Raw genomic sequence first — 18,642 nt, 5'->3', positions numbered from 1 at the left:
CAGCAAAGATATTGGATTCTTCTATTATAGAATTATGACACTAATAAAGTTCTACTTTAACTCGAGGTAGAGCACGAGACCATACCATTACATATCGAAGTTCACAGTTTGGAGACTGGCATAGTGATAATTTGTTGATTCTGTTGATGGTGAAAATGTCTTTTCCAACTCTATAGGATGCAAATACCATTAAGAAAGTATTTAATCAGAAGAGAGCTGAACTTGAGCATAATTTGGAGCCTACTAAATCCAGTCTCCGAATCAGGTACACAAAACTACCTAATCTAATATATTTACAAAGTTTACAAATGATGCATTTTTTTGCCGCGATGTGTTTTACTGTAAAAATGATTTTTTTTTTTAAAAACGTGGGTAAAATTTTTAAAACTCTTATAAGGAATGTTTATTATTTATGTTTTCATTCATTCAAATTAATACCTTGTGTCTAGAACATGTCTGACATACATTGGGCATTATGCATGAAAAGTTAGCACCTCTGACTGGCTCATAAAACAAGAACAATTCACGACTGAACAGATAGGGACAGTTTCAATAAACAAGTAGCAAGCATATACAAAACCACCAATCAGGAATCCAAAATCAGCAAACAGTTACCAGTGGTAAGGAGGAAAAGAAACCAATTAAAATATTCAAAATACTTATTGGAATTCCTTTTGGCCCAATCTTATTTTATCAGTAACATATTACTAAAAACAATTTTTGCAGCAAAACCTTACAAGAATTTACATTAAGCTTCTATCTTATCTTTGACATTTCCCTTCGGAATTTTACACATCGGGTATCTGGGACGTAGAGGTCATGGAGCTGCCTCCAGCCATCACCATATCAGTTAATAGCTACCCTAGAAAAGATGTTCAATCAAGTAATTGGTAGCTGCATTTACAAAATGCTATTATCACTCTGGACTGTACAACTCCCAGAATATTTGCCAGCACAGTGGTTAGCACTGCTGCCTCACAGCGCCAGGGACCCTGGTTTGATTCCCGGCTTGGGTCACTGCCTGTGTGAGTTTGCACATTCTCCCCATGTCTGCGTGGGTTTCCTCCGGTTTCCTCCCACAGTCCAAAAATGCGCGGGTTAGGTGGATTGACCATGCTAAATTGCCCCTTAGTGTCAGGGGACTGGCTAGGGTAAATGCATGGGGTTGTGGGGATAGGGCCTGGGTGGGATTGTGGTCGGTGCAGACTAGATGGGCCAAATGGTCGTCTCCTGCACTGTAGGATTCTATGAAAATACTGCTCTGCTCCTGTCCCCATGATGCATAGCCCATTAAGAGTTATTCATCCTCTACCAGTTTCCTGGACTAATAGTTTTACAATACTTTATACTACCAATAGTACTACAGTACCACATGTAATTTGAATACTTTATGACTAAAACATATAAAATTAACACTTGAATAAAAGGTGTATTCTGAATTTATAAAGGTTATTTTGAAATTCTGCCTTCGTAGAAATCGTAGATCAGCTCAAGGAGATCGTTTATCAGCAATTACCATGGCTTTGCAGTATGGATCTGAGAGTGAAGAGGAGAGTGGTTTAGGCGGTAAGGCACTCATGACACTACATTTGAATAAAATATTGTGAAAGTGACTATTTTGGCTTTTCTACACATCTCTTTTTGTTTCTACAGCGGTCACTCGTTATGAAGATGGTGATTCTGAAGGAGAAAGCATTGGTTCATCTGTTGATGTTACCAGTCCTCTTTATCAGCTGTTTGAAGTCGTTAGAAGTTACCGGAATAGTCAGGGGCAGCTTCTAGCTGAACCTTTCTTTCGCCTACCTTCCAAGAAGGATTATCCTGACTATTACCAACAAATCAAACAGCCCATGTCACTACAATTAATTAGGTAAGAAATGCTATCTTTTTCTTTTTTTTAAAAATGTCAGGATGACTCATAAAAGTTTGGGCCAATACAGAAACATATAAAATATATAACTCCTGGTGGTATTTATTCTCAGAAAAGCTACATCCTGTATTTTGGATCAAGGAAGGTCATTTATTCTTTCTTGAATAACTTAGTTACAACTTTAAACACATGACTTAAATCAAGAAGATGTTTTGGGTTGATTATTTTTCACATTTTGGAAGTCTGACATTTCATACTCCCTGATGTGTACCTGGTACTCCTAGTGAAGGAGGAGATCGACACAAATGCAGTCAAAATTATAATTTCCTCATTTCACCTATACAACTGGTTACTAGTTGATTCTTTCAAGTGATAGAGTAATCATTTTAGATGCTGGAAGAGAGCTGCAAAATAGTTGTTGTCAAATTAGTACCTTTATTGCAACATCACTTCTTTAAATACAGGATTTCTAGTTATTCTTTTGCCAAGTACTTTAACAGGATTAAAAATTCTTTCTCTGGATAAAGCGACATAAGTGTGTTGTGTGTGAAACATAGAAGCATAGAAAATAGGAACAGGAGTGGGCCATTCAGCCCTTCATGCCTGCTCCACCATTCATTATGATCATGGCTGATTCCACCTCCTCCCCCATATCATTTGATCTCCTTCACCCCAAGGGCTTTATCAACTCCTTGAAAACACACAATGTTTTGGCCTCAACTGCTTTCTATGGTAGTGAATTCCACAGGCTTATCACTCTCCGGGTGAAAATATTTCTCCTCATCTCAGTCCCAAATGTTTTACCCCATATCCTTAGACTGTGACCCCAGCTTCTGGACACCCCCACCATCGGAAATATCTTTCCTGTCTGGTCCTGTTAGAATTTTATAGGTTTCTATGAGATGAAATGAAAACAGACCTAGAAATATAAATATAAATTTTGTCACGGGTTTGGCTTTATGGTCGTATTAAAGTCTAAATGGAAGATGTTTTCTCCTCAGGTTGAAAAGGCAGGTTTACAGCTAATTGTCTCAGTATTAGTCAAGGAATAAACACTATTTCCTTGAAATCAGCCTGTTAAAATTACAACTTTAAACATCACAGAAAACAGCCACCTAACTGCCAATCTTGACCCATGACAAAGACCTTGCTTAGCATTCATGTTTTGTAGCAAACATTATGGACGGGATTCTCTGGCTGCGGTCACCCTGAGAACAGGAGATTCCCGCTCGACTTCAATGGATCTTTACATTAATATTAATATAGTATTCCAGTGGCGAGCGAGATGGGAGAATTCCGGCCTATGACTGGCACCAGTTACTGCATAGGAGTTCTTGTGCTTGCATGATTTTAAACAAACTAATTCCATATTTTATAACAGACTTTGAAAATGTTAATTCAAGATTCAGTTTCGCATGTGTTCTGTACATGTTCAGAAATAGTATTTTTGGAATGATGCCTTTCCGAGGAATTGATGATTGTGATACGGAACTTCACCACTATCCAGAAAACTTGTATTTCATTTCCCTCAAAAGATCAGACGAAGCTTTGAGTTTTAAATCAACCTTTAATCAAGGTATATGAGGGAAGTATGCCTTCCACAAGGTGGCATACAGACTTCCTGAGTGATACATGGCATCAGCAATTATATGTTTGGTTCACCTACAAGTAATTTGCACATACCAATCACAAGTATACATTTACTCTGAAGTCATTGATATCCAATTACCACTAATAGTTCTGATGACTTCATTTATGTCAGGTGAATATAGTTAACCAGAAGCCTTTATATACTTGTCTAATTATAATTGCTAACCAAGTACACTTACATGGTTACACCATCCAAAATCCACACTTGCTGTTACGGCTACCACCTTGTGTTTATCAGAGTTCCCATCCTCTTGTCCCTTATTCAGCGCGTTTGTGCTGCCCATTTGCAGGAACTGCACAGAAAAATCTTCACAGCTGCTGTACTCAATTCACAGGCAAACTCTGCTGCGCTCAGTGATTTTAACCCTTTCACCTTGAATACATTCCAGGTGGGATTTTGCAGTCCTGCTGATGTCTACAACACTTTGTATGGCTCATCTGTCCCGCCACCAAGAAACCTGCCACTGTGGGGGGGTCATGTTCGGTGGGACCAGATGATCCCGCCAGAAAGCGACCCTCTAAGTTTAACTTTTCACTCAACCAAGCTGTTGCATATAATTGGAAAAGCTTATTATTATTACAAAATTGCAATATTAACTTATGAAATGTTCCCACAATGGTATTTACAATTGATAAAAGTATCATAGTTTAGTTCAAAATTAATTATTCTGTCATACTATGGCATAGTATATGCAGAATACCTCTAGGTACTTCCATGGATCCCTTTGGATCTTTTAAAAGTCTAAAATCTGTTTTGGAAGTGTTTCCAATTTTCAAGTTTTCAACCTTCTCTCTCTTTCCTTCCTCATCAACAAAACATTTTCTCTGCACTATGTGCCATTCCCTGCTGAATAGCAAAGGCATTCAGCCTTATCCCTGTTTTTTTTTCTTCCGTTGCATGGCGTGGGGTTCAGAACAATGGCTAGAGATAGCTTACCCGCCCTGTAATCTCCCCTGGTTGCACAACCCTGATCATTAGTTTTTCTCGTTCATGTAGATGAAAACCTGGAATCAAATGTTGTAACATCTTCTTAATTGAATTTGTGGTGAGACAATGCATTTAGGGTGCATTATGCATATATTTACAGAAACTTTGCTTTCATTGTCGATTACAATTTTAATTTCACTAAATAATAGACATGTCTGTTTAGATTTGACAAGATTTACTGTTAGTGCATTGTACTAATGATTTTGAAAACCAAGATTTCTCAGGGAACTGAAGAGAAATGTGAGTATTATAATGTCGATTTTATATGTAAGTAGTAAAAATGGTATTCCATTTCATTCTTTTAATTAGACAAAAATTGAAGAACAATGAATTTGAGAACCTGGATCAAATGGAGGCTGACATGAATCTAATGTTTGAAAATGCCAAACGCTATAATATCCCGAATTCTGCAATCTTTAAACGAGTGCTGAAGCTGCAGCAAATCATGCAGGTATAAAAATAGCAGTATGGTGTGTTTTAATATTTATATATTCTGTAAATTTCATCTGCGGTAGTTTACTCCTGAGAATTGCTCTTTCAGGCAAAGAGGAAGGAGCTGGCTAGAAGAGAATACACTGAAGATGGTGACAGTATGGTATCTTCCGTACCATCTGATACAGGCAGTGCAAAGAGAAAGAGGTATGGGATAAAAATTCTACAGTATTAAAATGTTTACATTAAAATAATTTTACAGATCTAAAATGTAGGTTATGGGAAAGCCTGAATATCATTGCCTATTGTTCATAACCATTTTTATCTAAAGCCATGTATAGTGGAGAATGCTGAAGAATGCAAGGTTTCCATTGAAACCATACTATATTGAATCTACAAATATTATATGAGAGCGTTAAAACATTAGAATAAAATAGTCTCCTTCTGTGCCATAATGCATCTATAACTCTTGTAATGTTGTAAGGATATGATAGGCAGGGTGGAGTTCGCTCAGTTCAATAGCTCACACAATCGTCCAAATGCAAAAAAAAATGTTTATTTAGAAAGTCTTCAGATACTCAGCAAAAACAGAAAAGAAAGGAAGTAAACATGTAGCTCTTCTTTGAGCCTAACCTTATACACAATAGAACCCTATTTAAACCTGGATGGCTAGTCCATTTCCCAGGAAAAACTCAACACACTATATAATAGCCACAGTCCTTCAGGATCAAGGCAGAGGCAAGGTCAAAACATGGACGATTAGCAGAGTGGGTTCCCCTACAGGCCAAAGTTCAATCCACATCAAGGTTTCCATACAGTCTGAGGTCAGCAACAAACACAGTTACGCACACAGCAAATTCTTCACTCTCCGAAGCATTCTTCTCAAATTCACCAAGTTGGCTTCCCGACTAGCATGACTCCATACTCTGCTTCCTTAGTTTAGCAAGGCTACACAGCTGATCCCCGTTGCATTGATTTCTGGTAGGTGTTCTCCATCAGTTTGACATGTGACTTCGGGTAGCCATCTTAGTAGGCGAAACTCTGTCAAGAAGCCAGAGAATATTATGAGAAAAGTACCAGCTCACAGCCCCTGGTGACACCACACTCTAACTTTTAACTGTTTTGATTGTTTTCCAATCCTTTACTTATTTAAATTGTTTTATTTCTAATATCAGTGTTTAGTTTGAATAGCTTTTTAAATTATTGTAATTTTTAAAAAGGTAAATAGACAAGAACCCTTGTATACAAAGCTAAGAATGACCCAAAATGTCAGGCACCTGAGATTGTGCAGCTGGTTTGTGCTTAACATATAGTGCTGCCTTTTTTTGCTATTTTTTCATAACATTGGTCAAATTACAATCCAATATTTTATGTTTATCAAATTTTGATGCTGCAAATGTCAATAGTTAAGATATTAATTTCTCTACTTTGTTTCAATAGGTCAATGATTAGCTGACAATAGTTTCAGTTAGTTTAGCAAATTATTTTCCAATTTTGATAGCATCCCTGCTGATACTTATAGCTTTGCATTCAGTTTCAAGGTGTAGAGATTATAAATGTCACCACAGATTTCATGCTTAATACTTATAATCTGTGCATTTCTGAGTGAAAGGCAGATGCTGCAAATAACATACTCGGTTTCATATTCACAGATTTTCAAAGCTGAGAAATAGGCAAATTAAGTGAAATAAAACTCATTTTTCTCACATTGTGTAACAAAAACTCTGAAATTAGCAGATTAAGTGACATAGCACAGAATATTATGGGTCCCTGTGGCTGGTTCGCAGGTGGAGAGTGTATAAAATCCCCCGGGAGGGTTTCCTGATTTAAGAGGTTCAAAGAGCAGACAATAAATTTTGGATGAGGAGACACTTAACGCACGTGTATGAGGATAATCTATAAAGTAACAAAAGTTATACTTAAACAATGGGAATCAGTATCTTATTTCGAATGGTTCTTGCTTTCCACCAGGCTAAGAACACAGAAAATTCATGATGTCTTTTCTTGTGTTTGCTTTAAATCTGTGTGCAGTGAATCTCTTCAAGTTCTTTTACCTCAGTAACCAAGGGTTTTGCTGTGTTCTCATTTTGCCACTGTGCTTTGATCTTGTCATTTCAATTGTCAATGGTCACAGACCCATGGTCACAACCTGAACATGATATCGGCACGGTAGCACAGTGGTTAGCACTGTTGCTTCACAGCTCCAGGGACCTGGGTTCGATTCCCGGCTTGGGTCACTGTCTGTGTGGAGTTTGCACATTCTCCTCGTGTCTGCGTGGGTTTCCTCCGGGTGCTCCGTTTTCCTCCCACAGTCCAAAGATGTGCGGGTTAGGTCGAGCTAAAATTGCCCCTTAGTGTCCTGAGATGTGTAGGTTAGAGGGATTAGCGGGTAAAATATGTAGGGATATGGGGGTAGGGCCTGGGTGGGATTGTGGTCGGTGCAGACTCGATGGGCCGAATGTCCTCCTTCTGCACTGTAGGGTTTCTATGATTTCTATGATGATCCTTAGCACATAAGCAACCCAACGTTCTCATGTATGACCATTTGCCAAATTTGATAATCAGTATCCTTATTTAATTATAGCTCCAAAGTCCATAGATTTATACATTTTAAAACATATCCATTGATCACAACTGAATCGTTCCAAAATTTGACCCTACTGTTAAGAACCCTGCTGATGTTAGGCATGAGGACATCCCAAATCCTGGCAGGGTAATTTGCAACATTGGTTCTCGAGCGTGTGTTTTTTTAATTTGGTATAATGTGAGGAAAGATATGCAAACCAGTGAGGGAAAGGACCAGTCTTGTTGTAACCACTCGAGTAAAATAAGGTTTATTCACAGGTAAAACACTCAGCTACCCACTGGTCAGAATTTTTCCAACATCTGGCGGAGTGTTAGATTCAGTCTGAAAACTGGCGTGTATCTCTTCAGACACACAGCTGAGTTTTCACTCCAGATTTCTGACACTCAGTGCATAGAAAATCTGGGGTGTGATTATCACCATCATTCTGGTGAGGCTGGGCCTGATAGAGCTGGCAAGGCCAACTCCACAGTGATCAGTGCACCATCTTTAAAGGGTGCCCTGATCTGTGATTTTAAAATAAGCCTTCACCCCCCCTCCCCCCATTCAATTTTTTGTGATGATTATCAATTCCATATACTTACCACACCTTTGAAAATAGGTTTTGTTACATTTTGTATTTTCTTTGATTTTATTTGTAAATATGGTTCATTGTGTTCAAATTCTGCATACATCTGCTTACTTATCATAGAATCATAGAAACCCTACAGTACAGAAAGAGGCCATTCGGCCCATCGAGTCTGCACCAACCACAATCCCACCCAGGCCCTACCCCCATATCCCTACATATTTACCCACTAATCCCTCTAACCTATGCATCTCAGGACACTAAGGGGCAATTTAAGCATGGCCAATCAACCTAACCCGCACATCTTTGGAATGTGGGAGGAAACCAGAGCACCCGGAGGAAACCCACGCAGACACGAGGAGAATGTGCAAACTCCACACAGACAGTGATCTAAGCTGGGAATCGAACCCAGGTCCCTGGAGCTGTGAAGCAGCAGTGCTAACCACTGTGCTACCGGGCCGCCCAATTTGTCCAAACCTTTCTTAATTTTAAACATTTCAGCCTTTCTGTTCTTTTTCCAAGAGAGAGAAAAACCCAGGATAGTCAGTCTTTTCTGCCTATGTCATTCAAATTGGAGCAAGTTGTGACTTTGTTTTCTCAATAGATAGTGAAATGCGACTTTATTGATCACTGATTGTGGTGATAATTTGGTTGGGTAAATAAATGAGTCCTGGCCCTCTATAATGATCAGTGGATTTTGTTGTACAATCTGAAAACCATGGGTGGGATTTTCTGGCCGTGCTCACCCCAAAACCAGAAAATCCTGCCCGAGGTCAACGGACCTTTGCAGTCAATGGTCTGCCCCGCTCCGGCTACAATTCCCATGGCTGGTGGGACAGGAAAATTTTTCTTTCATAAGTACCTCTTGTCATATTCCATCTCAACATAGATTTTCACGGGCCCTTGTGTGAAATTAGTTGTGAAATTCCCTCTTCTGTACTGAAAAAGCAGTTTGTAACTGAAGACACAGTTTCTGAAATATACTAAACCTTGGAGCTGTTCACATTCTAATTCCTGATGGTGTGTCTCTTCCTGCCTATTCAACAGTGGAGTAAGTTCAGAAATAGATTCTGTCATGCTGTGAACAGTCATACATCATTTCAGCATATAGTAACCACCAGGTGTTATATTCAGCACACTGCATGCATTGGCATTTTAAATGTGCTCCCGTTTAAAATGCGAGATCCATATCTTTAAAGTACCAGTAACCTGAGAACATGTTTGAATGTAACACCAGCTGTTTGCTATCCAGTCAACATGTGCTCCAAGACACAAAGTTGCATTGAGTAAAGGACATCTGTATAGTATCTCGCAGATGTTGCTCCATTAGCTAGCCAGTAGGGTAATATATATTCTTATAGATCAGGGGAGTAGTGTAAGGCAATTGAGATGTAGTAAACAGTTAGTTAAAATTATAAAACATAGCCATGCCCAATGGATCATTATTTCAAAGTTTACCTTATTCATTAAACCTGGAGCTATTTCAAATGCATGCATTTGATTTTATCGTGTGGGTTTAGGAAACGTAAGCCTTAACCTTTTATTTTTTAAAAAGATGTTCTGATTTGGATATTACATGTAATTTTGACACAAAGGAGATATGTATGTTTAATTCATTCATGGGATATGAGTGCTGCTGGCAAGGCTACCATTTGTTGCCTATCCCCTAATTGCATATGAGAAGTGTGATGAGCCTAAGGATACTGAAAAACATAGTGTAAAATATTGTGAAATGTCTGATCAATTTGTAACTGCTAGAAATGTTACAGAAGTTTGCACAATAGCTTGCTTGCTCATTTTTTTATCACCTGTCTGCATAGGACAGATATGATAAATTGCTTAGTGGTTTTTAGTGATAGATTTTAGAATGATGTTTGAGGTCCCGAATCAGCCACAACTCCCCCGAAGGATATTGACTTGGATGACCACAGTGAAATCCACAGTCCAGGGAACTGTGCCCCAATATAGGAGATATTAAATAACAACTTTGTAGTGGGATGGGAAAAGTAATTCACCCACCATACACTACTGTTCTGTTTTTAAGACTGTTGATATCCTCGTGTAACTTCGCATGCAGTTCAATTTCTAAAGGGGGACAGTAAGTACAGAAAATCACTGACTTGGCTCATACCTTTTTAAATTCTGAAGCAGGTGGTAAAGCTATTTATTCTGATGAATGTTGTTCTGTAGTTAAAGAGGAATTTTAGGTATGTTGTTGACCATGTACCTATTTGTGACCATCACAAATTGGGCACCTTGACATTTGACTGTTTTGATTGCAATTTTTAAAATGATAAATGCTTGACATATAACAATTTATTGCAAACTGATAGATATTAATTATTTTGCGGAAAAGTGAACAGACATGCACTGAATTTATTGGTTTTGCATTTTATTCCCTTTTTATTTTTATTGCTTTACTTTTGAAGGCTAATGATTAAGTATACACACAGATTTTTAAATTCCAGCATAAAGAAGCTAGAAAAGAGTGGAAAGAAAACGGAAACTCAATTAAAGCACAGATTGAAAGTACTTTACAATACAATTGTCGAGTCTCGTGATCCAGCAACGGGAAGAAGACACTGTGAGCTGTTCTTGGTTAAGCCATCAAAAAAGGACTACCCGGATTACTATAAAGTCATTCTGGAGCCAATTGACCTGAAGATACTGGAGCATAACATACGTAGTGAAAAATACTCAAGCGAGGAGGCATTTATTGACGACTTAAAGTTAATGTTTCGAAATGCAAGACACTATAACGAAGAGGGCTCACAGGTATGTATGTATGCTAATTAAGATAAGGTACAGCATTTTTGTATCAAAAATAAAATTCCTTGTCATTTCAAGTAGAAACAATATATGCTGTGTACAATGAGGATGTAAATCATAGATCCTCACACAATAAAGCACAAGAGGACAATTAATTCACAAAAAGAAAGCTGCAATATTCTACCATCCTCCCCTTTGCGCTGCTAGGCTAGGAATTCACATTTATGATCTGCCGCAGAGCGAGTAAAGCCTCAACCTCAACTTTTTATGTAAGAAACACATTCTCCAAATATCAACTCGAACACGTTATTATTATGCACCTCCTAGTGGTTGGTTATAGAACTGCACTAGTAGAGACTCTGGAAAAACGTTGCCAGGCTCTCTGCTGTCTTGGTTAAAGAATGTTGTTCATGGCCTTAAAGAGGCCTGAAAGCAAGAATGAGAAAACCATTTTGGACAAAATAAGGGGACTAGCATAAAGTAAACTATATATGGAACAAAAACAGAAAATGCTGGAAAATCTCAGCAAGTCTGACAGCATCTGTAGGGAGAGAATAGAGCCAATGCTTTGAGTCTGGGTGACCCTTCGTCAGAGCTGCTGAGATTTTCCAGCATTTTCTGTTTTTGTTTCGGATTCCAGCATCCGATGTATTTTGCTTTTATAACATGGAACAACTGTGGCAATCTTTTTATTCGTGGTATGTGTGTATCTATATATGGAGACATTTATTACAGATCATGGAAAATTAATTTGTTCATGCTGGCAATTCTAATATGCTATAAATTATCACATTAAAAATGAAATACTTTTACTTGGCAATTCAACTGAAACATTTTACAGTATCTTAATATAGTTTCAATATAAATCATTTAATGAGAGTTGTTGCATTATTTATTGAGCAGGTATACAATGATGCCAACATACTGGAGAAAATTCTGAAAGAGAAAAGAAAAGAATTGGGTCCTTTACTTGATGATGACACAGCTTCACCTAAATTGAAACTAAGTAAGTTGTTTGAAATTTGTTCTTTTTGTTAACTTTCAATCTCAAAACAGTCTTGTATCTGCACTTCCTGCACCTCCACGTGGTGCATATTTATGTACAAAGGAAAGATGACTTGCCTTTTAAACAATACAAATTATTATTGTCTACCAAGATAAATGATGTCCCTTGGGAGTGGGAAACATAGTCAACATGAGTCAGATTTACTTATTTGACCGCAGATAAGTAGAAAATATAAACTATCACAATGAACTGTGAAGAAAATAGAGAAATTTGAGCTAACCAGCTTAGGGACTATTTAGGATTTCTTTTAATGTTATGCTTGTTTTCTATCTGAGTAAGTTGCTTTTAAGTAAAACAAAGTACCACATTGATGTGTAAGCAGGGTGTGTAAAGTCTGTAGACCTTATTATAATGACCTAGCCAAGAAATTAATATTCTCATCTGAACTACTGTTCTTCAGGAAAGAAGAATGTTATTAAAAACTAGCCAGATATATATACTGTCAGATGGCCAGTGAAGTAGCTTCCTAATTGCTGCAAGTGGTCTGGCAATTATTCAAAGAATCCTTTTGAGCTGGTGCTATTCCCTTGAACATCTTTCACTTTTGTCTTCAGGCAGGAAGAGTGGTATATCTCCTAAAAAATCCAAGTACCTGACCCCACTGCAGCAAAAATTAAATGAGTTATACGAAGCTGTCAAAAACTACACAGACAACAGGGGTCGAAGATTGAGTGCCATCTTTCTCAGACTACCTACTCGATCAGAACTCCCGGATTACTATCTGACGATTAAAAAACCAATTGACATGGAGAAAGTGAAAAGTCACATGATGTCTAATAAGTACCAGGATGTTGATTCATTGGTTGATGAATTTGTGTTGATGTTTAATAATGCTTGTACTTACAACGAACCAGAATCTCTCATTTATAAGGATGCACTTGTCCTTCACAAAGTCCTTCTGGAAGCTAAAAAGGATTTGGATGGAGATGATGATGCACACATTCCCAATGTAAAGTTATTGATACAGGAGTTGATACACAACCTGTTTGTCTCCGTTCTTAGTCACCAGGATGATGAAGGACGTTGTTATAGCGACTCTTTAGCAGAGATTCCAGCCACTGATCCAAATCTCCCTAATAAGCCACCTTTGACCTTTGATATTATTAGGAAAAATATTGAAACTAATCGATATGGAAGACTTGATGTTTTTCAGGAGCACATGTTTGAGGTATTAGAAAGAGCAAGGCGGTTAAACAGGTAAGCATAATGAAAAACATTAAACTTTGGGGGTTTTCTCCAGTGCCATCAATCCCAGTATCGTGCTGAATGGGGCATTGGCCAAAAATCGGGATTCCTGATTGTGCAAAGGCAATTGGGATTCACCTGACCTGCCCCCCCACTGGCCCCGGTTGGATTCCTGCCCAGACTGGATGGGAACCCGAAAATTATGCAAATCTGCTAATTGTAAGATGCACTTATGATGCAGCTATGACCACAAGCAGCTACAGGCAACTTCAAAAGAGCGAAGTGCTTTTCAGTTCCTCTATTGTGTAAACACTACACTTAGGAACAATGGGGATCCTTAAGATGCATTCAAGCGTGAAGGGAAAAGAAAACACAGCTAACGGGAGGGTGAATAGAAAACCATTAAGCTGTCAAATAGAGTTAAAAGACTGGGCTGAAATTGAATGGAAACAAAGGTTCTCAAAGGTTGAAAGCTATTTCAAAGACTCTGAGCTTTCTAGGAAGGCTCAGAGACTTCAAAGAAAAGGTGTGTTATAGAATGGGGCTGAATGAACAGCTGCGAAAATGACATCCCCTCTGTTAGAGATCTTCAAAGGAGTCTGTTCACACACCTGTAGCTTCTGAGAGAGATAAAGGGAACTCCCTGATGCAGAATGGAGTGCTCCTGTGATTTAAAAGCCTGCCATGTGAGCAGGAGATTAAAGTGACCAGGCCATTTCAAGGTTTTCACAGATGACAGGCAGGAATGAAGATGTTGAGCAGAGAGCTGCCTGAAATCACCATGCCAGGAGTGATTCAGGTCTGCCAGGGCTAAAAGAGGCAGTCCAGCTATGGGAGCCCCATCCCAGGAGACACTGCCAAAATCAAACGAGCCCACCTAACCACGAGGATCCTTGGGGGACTCTTCCTCTGCAGCCTGGCAGTGGTTGAGGGGCAAATAACCACAGGACTTACCTTGACCCACCTCGGAGTCCAATGCACCAGGCCATGGTGTCAGTGCAAGGATGCCAGGGGACAGTGCACTATCGACACTGCCAAAGTGGGGAGGACTGAGCGTGGGTCTGAGGGGGGAGGGGTCTGAAGGTGGAGGGGGTGAGGGGGAGAGCCTGAGGGGAGGGGTCGGGTCACCCTCATACTGTGGGTGAAGGGGTGTGATCCATTATTTGAGTGGTGGGGAGGGGAGGATGCCCCTCTTTGCAAGTTTGGCAAGTTCTCTGACTGACATTAGTGAATTCATGGACATGTTTGCTCAGGGGTTGATGGTGCTCCCCTGGTCAGCAGGGCAGTCACCATTTCTGTTTTTGGTGGAGAGGAGGACCTGACTGCGCCCCAATCTCTGAAAAGCTGGGCTGACCGGCGTGATTCGTGGGGTGCACGAATTTGCATCCATCAGGTGGGAGAATCTCATCTGACAGAAGCTGCCAGCACCAACGGGAAACATTCCAGTTTCTCCGCTGGCATGGGCACTTTGTCCCAGTACAGGAGAATTGTGTCTTTTAACTTTCTTTCAATGAACCCTTCACTAATAGCATTAGTTTCAAAGTATATACTGTTAAAATAGATGTCTACCATCATTTGACGCCATTCTTAGAAAATGTACTCGGTAAAAAGGAAGTGTCAGAAACATAAAGTTTTAAGTATATAGTTTGTTTATTTTTTCCTTACCTTATTAGTAAATCCCATCCTGAAAATAGCAGGAAAAAGGTACTTTTTTTGCAATTAAGGTGAGGAATATTAGTATGAAGAGGATTTCACTTTTGGGCATCCAGTTTTATTATCAATTCTCTCAAGAATAGCATATAAAGTATATCTAGATTCAAAGTAAGACACCCATTATTATGCAGCAACAAAAGTGCATCAGAAGAGCATCTTCTACTAAACTAATTTTTTTTTACATTTCACACACCAGACACCATTATGATATCTGCAAATGATACGCAGAGTACTATCATATAGTGGTTTTGGTACTGGTTCAACACCTTGGCGGTTGAGTTCAGATCCCACCATGTCAAGTTGCAAAATTAAATTTGATAACCCAAGCAATTAGTGTGGAAAACATGTCCATGAATTCACTAATGTCAGTCAGAGAACTTGCCACCAGTATTGGCGTGACAACTTGCATTGACACATGTTGTTTTAATACCCTCTGAAATAGCCTAGGATGCCAGTCAGTTGTAAAAACAATACAAAACAAAAGGGCCCACCATCTACTCATTAAACATAGCCACAGCAGTGTCACTCACATCCCAGATAATTGTTTTTGGAATTGCCCATTTATAAAAAAGATTATGTTGTAGACTTATGCATCATTGAGTGTCTTTAAGACAGCAATAGATAGGTTCTTGATTAATAAGGGGATCAGGGGTTATGGGGAAAAAACAGGAGAATGGGGATGAGAAAAATATCAGCCATGATTGAATGGCGGAGCAGACTCAATGGGTCGAGTGGCCTAATTCTGCTCCTATGTCTTATGATCCTTTACAAGGAACTGGGTTGAAGACACTTGCAGTTCTTCACCTTCAAAGTCCAGCAGTAAAGAAAATTTTAGTCTTACCAGTTTGATATGTATCAGAAAAGAAAAGTAAATATCTGAAACTCTTTTTCAGTTGCTGCACATAAGAATTATTGGAATGCATAATGACTTGTGCTACCTCCTGTCACATGTATTTCTATAAATGTGTATATCTGAAGGTAGTTGGTATATGCAATGTACCATGTGGTACTCGGATGCCAAGGTTTAATTTCTAGTCATGCTAAACTACCAGATCTTGGGCACGATAGCAGCAGAGTCACTATGATTTGCTAAGGAAATAATCATGCAGTGTTCCCATTGCTACTTGCTATACAGTGATCCATATGCATGTTGTAGATATTGGGTAAGAACAGGCTCAGTCTTGACTTTTGTTGCCTTCCTTTCCCTCCCCCCCCCCCCCCCCATATGCACAGCTGAATAATGTACTGATACTGTTTACACTTAAGCATGACTGACCGATTGAGTGATGTCCAGTAAGGCTGTCCAAACCTTGGAATGAGACTACAGCCTTCACCACTTTCAGAAACAGAAATGAGGAAAATTAGTAAAGAAAATAGTAGTGGAATATAGAGGAGAGTGTACTGAATCGTGTAGCATATATGATACTAACAACAGACTTTGTGGCCTACTTAGAACTGATTCTGAAATCTATGAGGATGCAGTGGAACTTCAGCATTTTTTCATTAAAATTCGTGATGAGCTGTGCAAAAATGGAGAGATTCTACTTTCACCAGCTCTCAGCTATACTCTGAAACACTTACAGCATGACTTGGAAAAAGAAAAGAAGGAAAAACTGCCAAAAGAAATAGAGGAGGATAAGCAGAAGAGAGAGGAGGAAAAAAAAGAATTATCAGGTAATGTTTATTTGGGAGTTTTGTTTAAACATAATCATCAGCATTCCTTTGAAGTTATAAACACATTGCAAAAACCGTTGACACTCTTGGTAATTTCTTACTTTGTTTTAACTATTCTTTTCTGGGATGTGAGCGTGACTGGCTAGGCCAGCATTTATTGCCCATCCCTAATTACCCTTGAGAAAGTGATGGTGAACCGCTTTTTTGAATCCCTGCTGTCCATGTGGTATAGGTACTCTCGCAGTGCTGTTAAGAAGGATGTTCCGGGATTTTGACCTAGCAACTCTGAAGAGTGGCACTATATTTCCAAGTCAGGATGGCGAGTAATTTGGAGAGGAACTTGAAGGTGGCGGTGTTCCCATGTATTTGCTGCCCTTGTCCTTGTAGGTGGTAGAAATCGTGGCTTTGGGATGTGTTGTCAATGGTGTGTTACTGCAGTGCATCATGTAGCTGGTACACACTGCTGCAACTCTGTGTCGGTGATGGAGGGAGTGAATGTTGAAGTTGGTGGATGGGGTGCCAATCAAGCAGGCTGCTTTGTCCTGAATGGTGTTGAGTTTCTTGAGTGTTGTTGGAAATGCAGTCTTCCAGGCAAGGGGAGAGTATTCCATCACTACTGATGTGTGCCTTGTAGATGGTGGACAGGATTTGGGGAGTCAGGAAATATGTTGTCCCCTGCAGAATTCCTAGCCTCTGACCTACTTTTGTAGCAACGGTATTTATGTGGCTAGTCCAGTTCAGTTTCTGGTAACCCCCAGGACGTTGTTAGTGGAGGTTTCAGCAATGGTTTTGCCCTTAAACATCAAGGGGTGATAGTTTTGGAGTACTAAAATGGGTAAGAAGTGTTTTTGGGTTAGTTAATTAAACTTTCTCTATGTTGTTGGGCTCCACATGACCCTGACTTTTTGATGGGACGTGTTTCAACAGGTGCTGATTACATTCTAATATCATGCCCACATAGCCCTCCTTCATGTGTGACCCTTTACTGTGAGAGTCAGTAGGCCACTGTGTGTCCTACTTGACCCCAGTCTTGTCTTCCTCAGATGCTTCTATCACCTGCCCCTTTAAGATTGACTAATTCAACAAAGATCAAGGATTGAATTTTGAAATTTTATTGTCTGTATGGTTCAGTTACTTTTATGGCATCATTGTTCTGAGCTATATCTCAGACTAGAAGATTGTGATTGATAGAACTTTTTTTGTTTTGAAAATGCACAGGATTTGTGTTTGTAGAAAGCGTTAGAAGATCAGACCATTGCACTTTTATTTTTTTTGAGTATATGTTATAATCACAAAACTAATTCTATAACCCAATAAACAGAGTCTGAGAAAAATATGATTGACGATCATTCAGGGAGCCATGGAACGTATGGGATCCAGCGTACGTATAGCCAAGACTGCAGCTTTAAAGACAACATGTACCACGTTGGGGATTATGTGTATGTTGAACCAGCTGAGCCAAACCTCCTCCCTCATATTGTCTGCATTGAGAGACTCTGGCAAGACGACACTGGTAATGGATTCAAATTTAAATTTTTTCTCAGAGCTAACTATAAGTCAACACTATGAAAATAATTAAAATTCAGTTCAGTTATCTTAATAAAATCCTCCACTTAAATTCAGCCTCCACAAACCTGAACAGGCCATTTTCCAAACAAATTCCTATTTTTTAACTTTAAGATTCACTTTATTTCATTTGAAGATTTACTCTAGTCCGTATTTGTTAGCTTTGGTCAATGTGATCTTCAGTCATTTCTGCTTCTGTGTGTCTTGCCACAGATATTACAAGTGACTTGCATCTAAGAAGAGTATCTGTTTATTATTTTCTGGTGATCCTTGATTTCAGAATTGTGCAGCCAGTGTTGAGTTTAGCAGTAAAGTCAATTGTGAGCCCTTGATTTGTTGCAAAGGCATCCTTAAAGCCCATGTGTTAACAGAAAGAGACTCTCTGCTCCAGCTGATCAGACCAACACAGCCCCATGTCAACTGAAGAGCCAAATTTGTCAGCTACTCTAACGGAATTGCCCAAAACAAGGACACTTGCTGAGTTGTGTTCCGAGACTTATATTGCCTACTCCATCTTAAAATCAAACTGATAATGACCATAAAATTTGCAGTGTATGATAGTATCACAACAGTGACA

General features: G+C 39.1%; 1 protein-coding gene across 12 annotated transcripts in view; it reads left to right on the top strand.

Moving 5' to 3' along the window:
- Window positions 1-18,642, top strand: part of pbrm1 (polybromo 1) — a 67,498-nt gene that overhangs the window by 20,497 nt on the left and 28,359 nt on the right. For 5 of the 12 annotated variants that reach the window (XM_078209788.1, XM_078209784.1, XM_078209793.1 and 2 more), the window contains 10 exons: window positions 177-265; window positions 1,475-1,566; window positions 1,654-1,870; window positions 4,818-4,959; window positions 5,050-5,147; window positions 10,561-10,867; window positions 11,765-11,867; window positions 12,482-13,124; window positions 16,279-16,499; window positions 17,821-18,012. In XM_078209788.1, coding sequence (XP_078065914.1) covers window positions 177-265; window positions 1,475-1,566; window positions 1,654-1,870; window positions 4,818-4,959; window positions 5,050-5,147; window positions 10,561-10,867; window positions 11,765-11,867; window positions 12,482-13,124; window positions 16,279-16,499; window positions 17,821-18,012 — 2,104 coding nt within the window. Of the gene's footprint in view, window positions 1-176; window positions 266-1,474; window positions 1,567-1,653; window positions 1,871-4,817; window positions 4,960-5,049; window positions 5,148-10,521; window positions 10,868-11,764; window positions 11,868-12,481; window positions 13,125-16,278; window positions 16,500-17,820; window positions 18,013-18,642 lie in introns of all 12 variants that reach the window. The other 7 variants (XM_078209785.1, XM_078209781.1, XM_078209791.1 and 4 more) reach the window with 2 other exon arrangements.

The sequence above is a fragment of the Mustelus asterias genome, chromosome 3, assembly GCF_964213995.1.
Source record: "Mustelus asterias chromosome 3, sMusAst1.hap1.1, whole genome shotgun sequence".
NCBI classification, from domain to species: domain Eukaryota; kingdom Metazoa; phylum Chordata; class Chondrichthyes; order Carcharhiniformes; family Triakidae; genus Mustelus; species Mustelus asterias.
The sequence above is the reverse complement of the archived record's forward strand: the minus strand, read 5'-3'. Positions and strand labels throughout refer to the sequence as shown.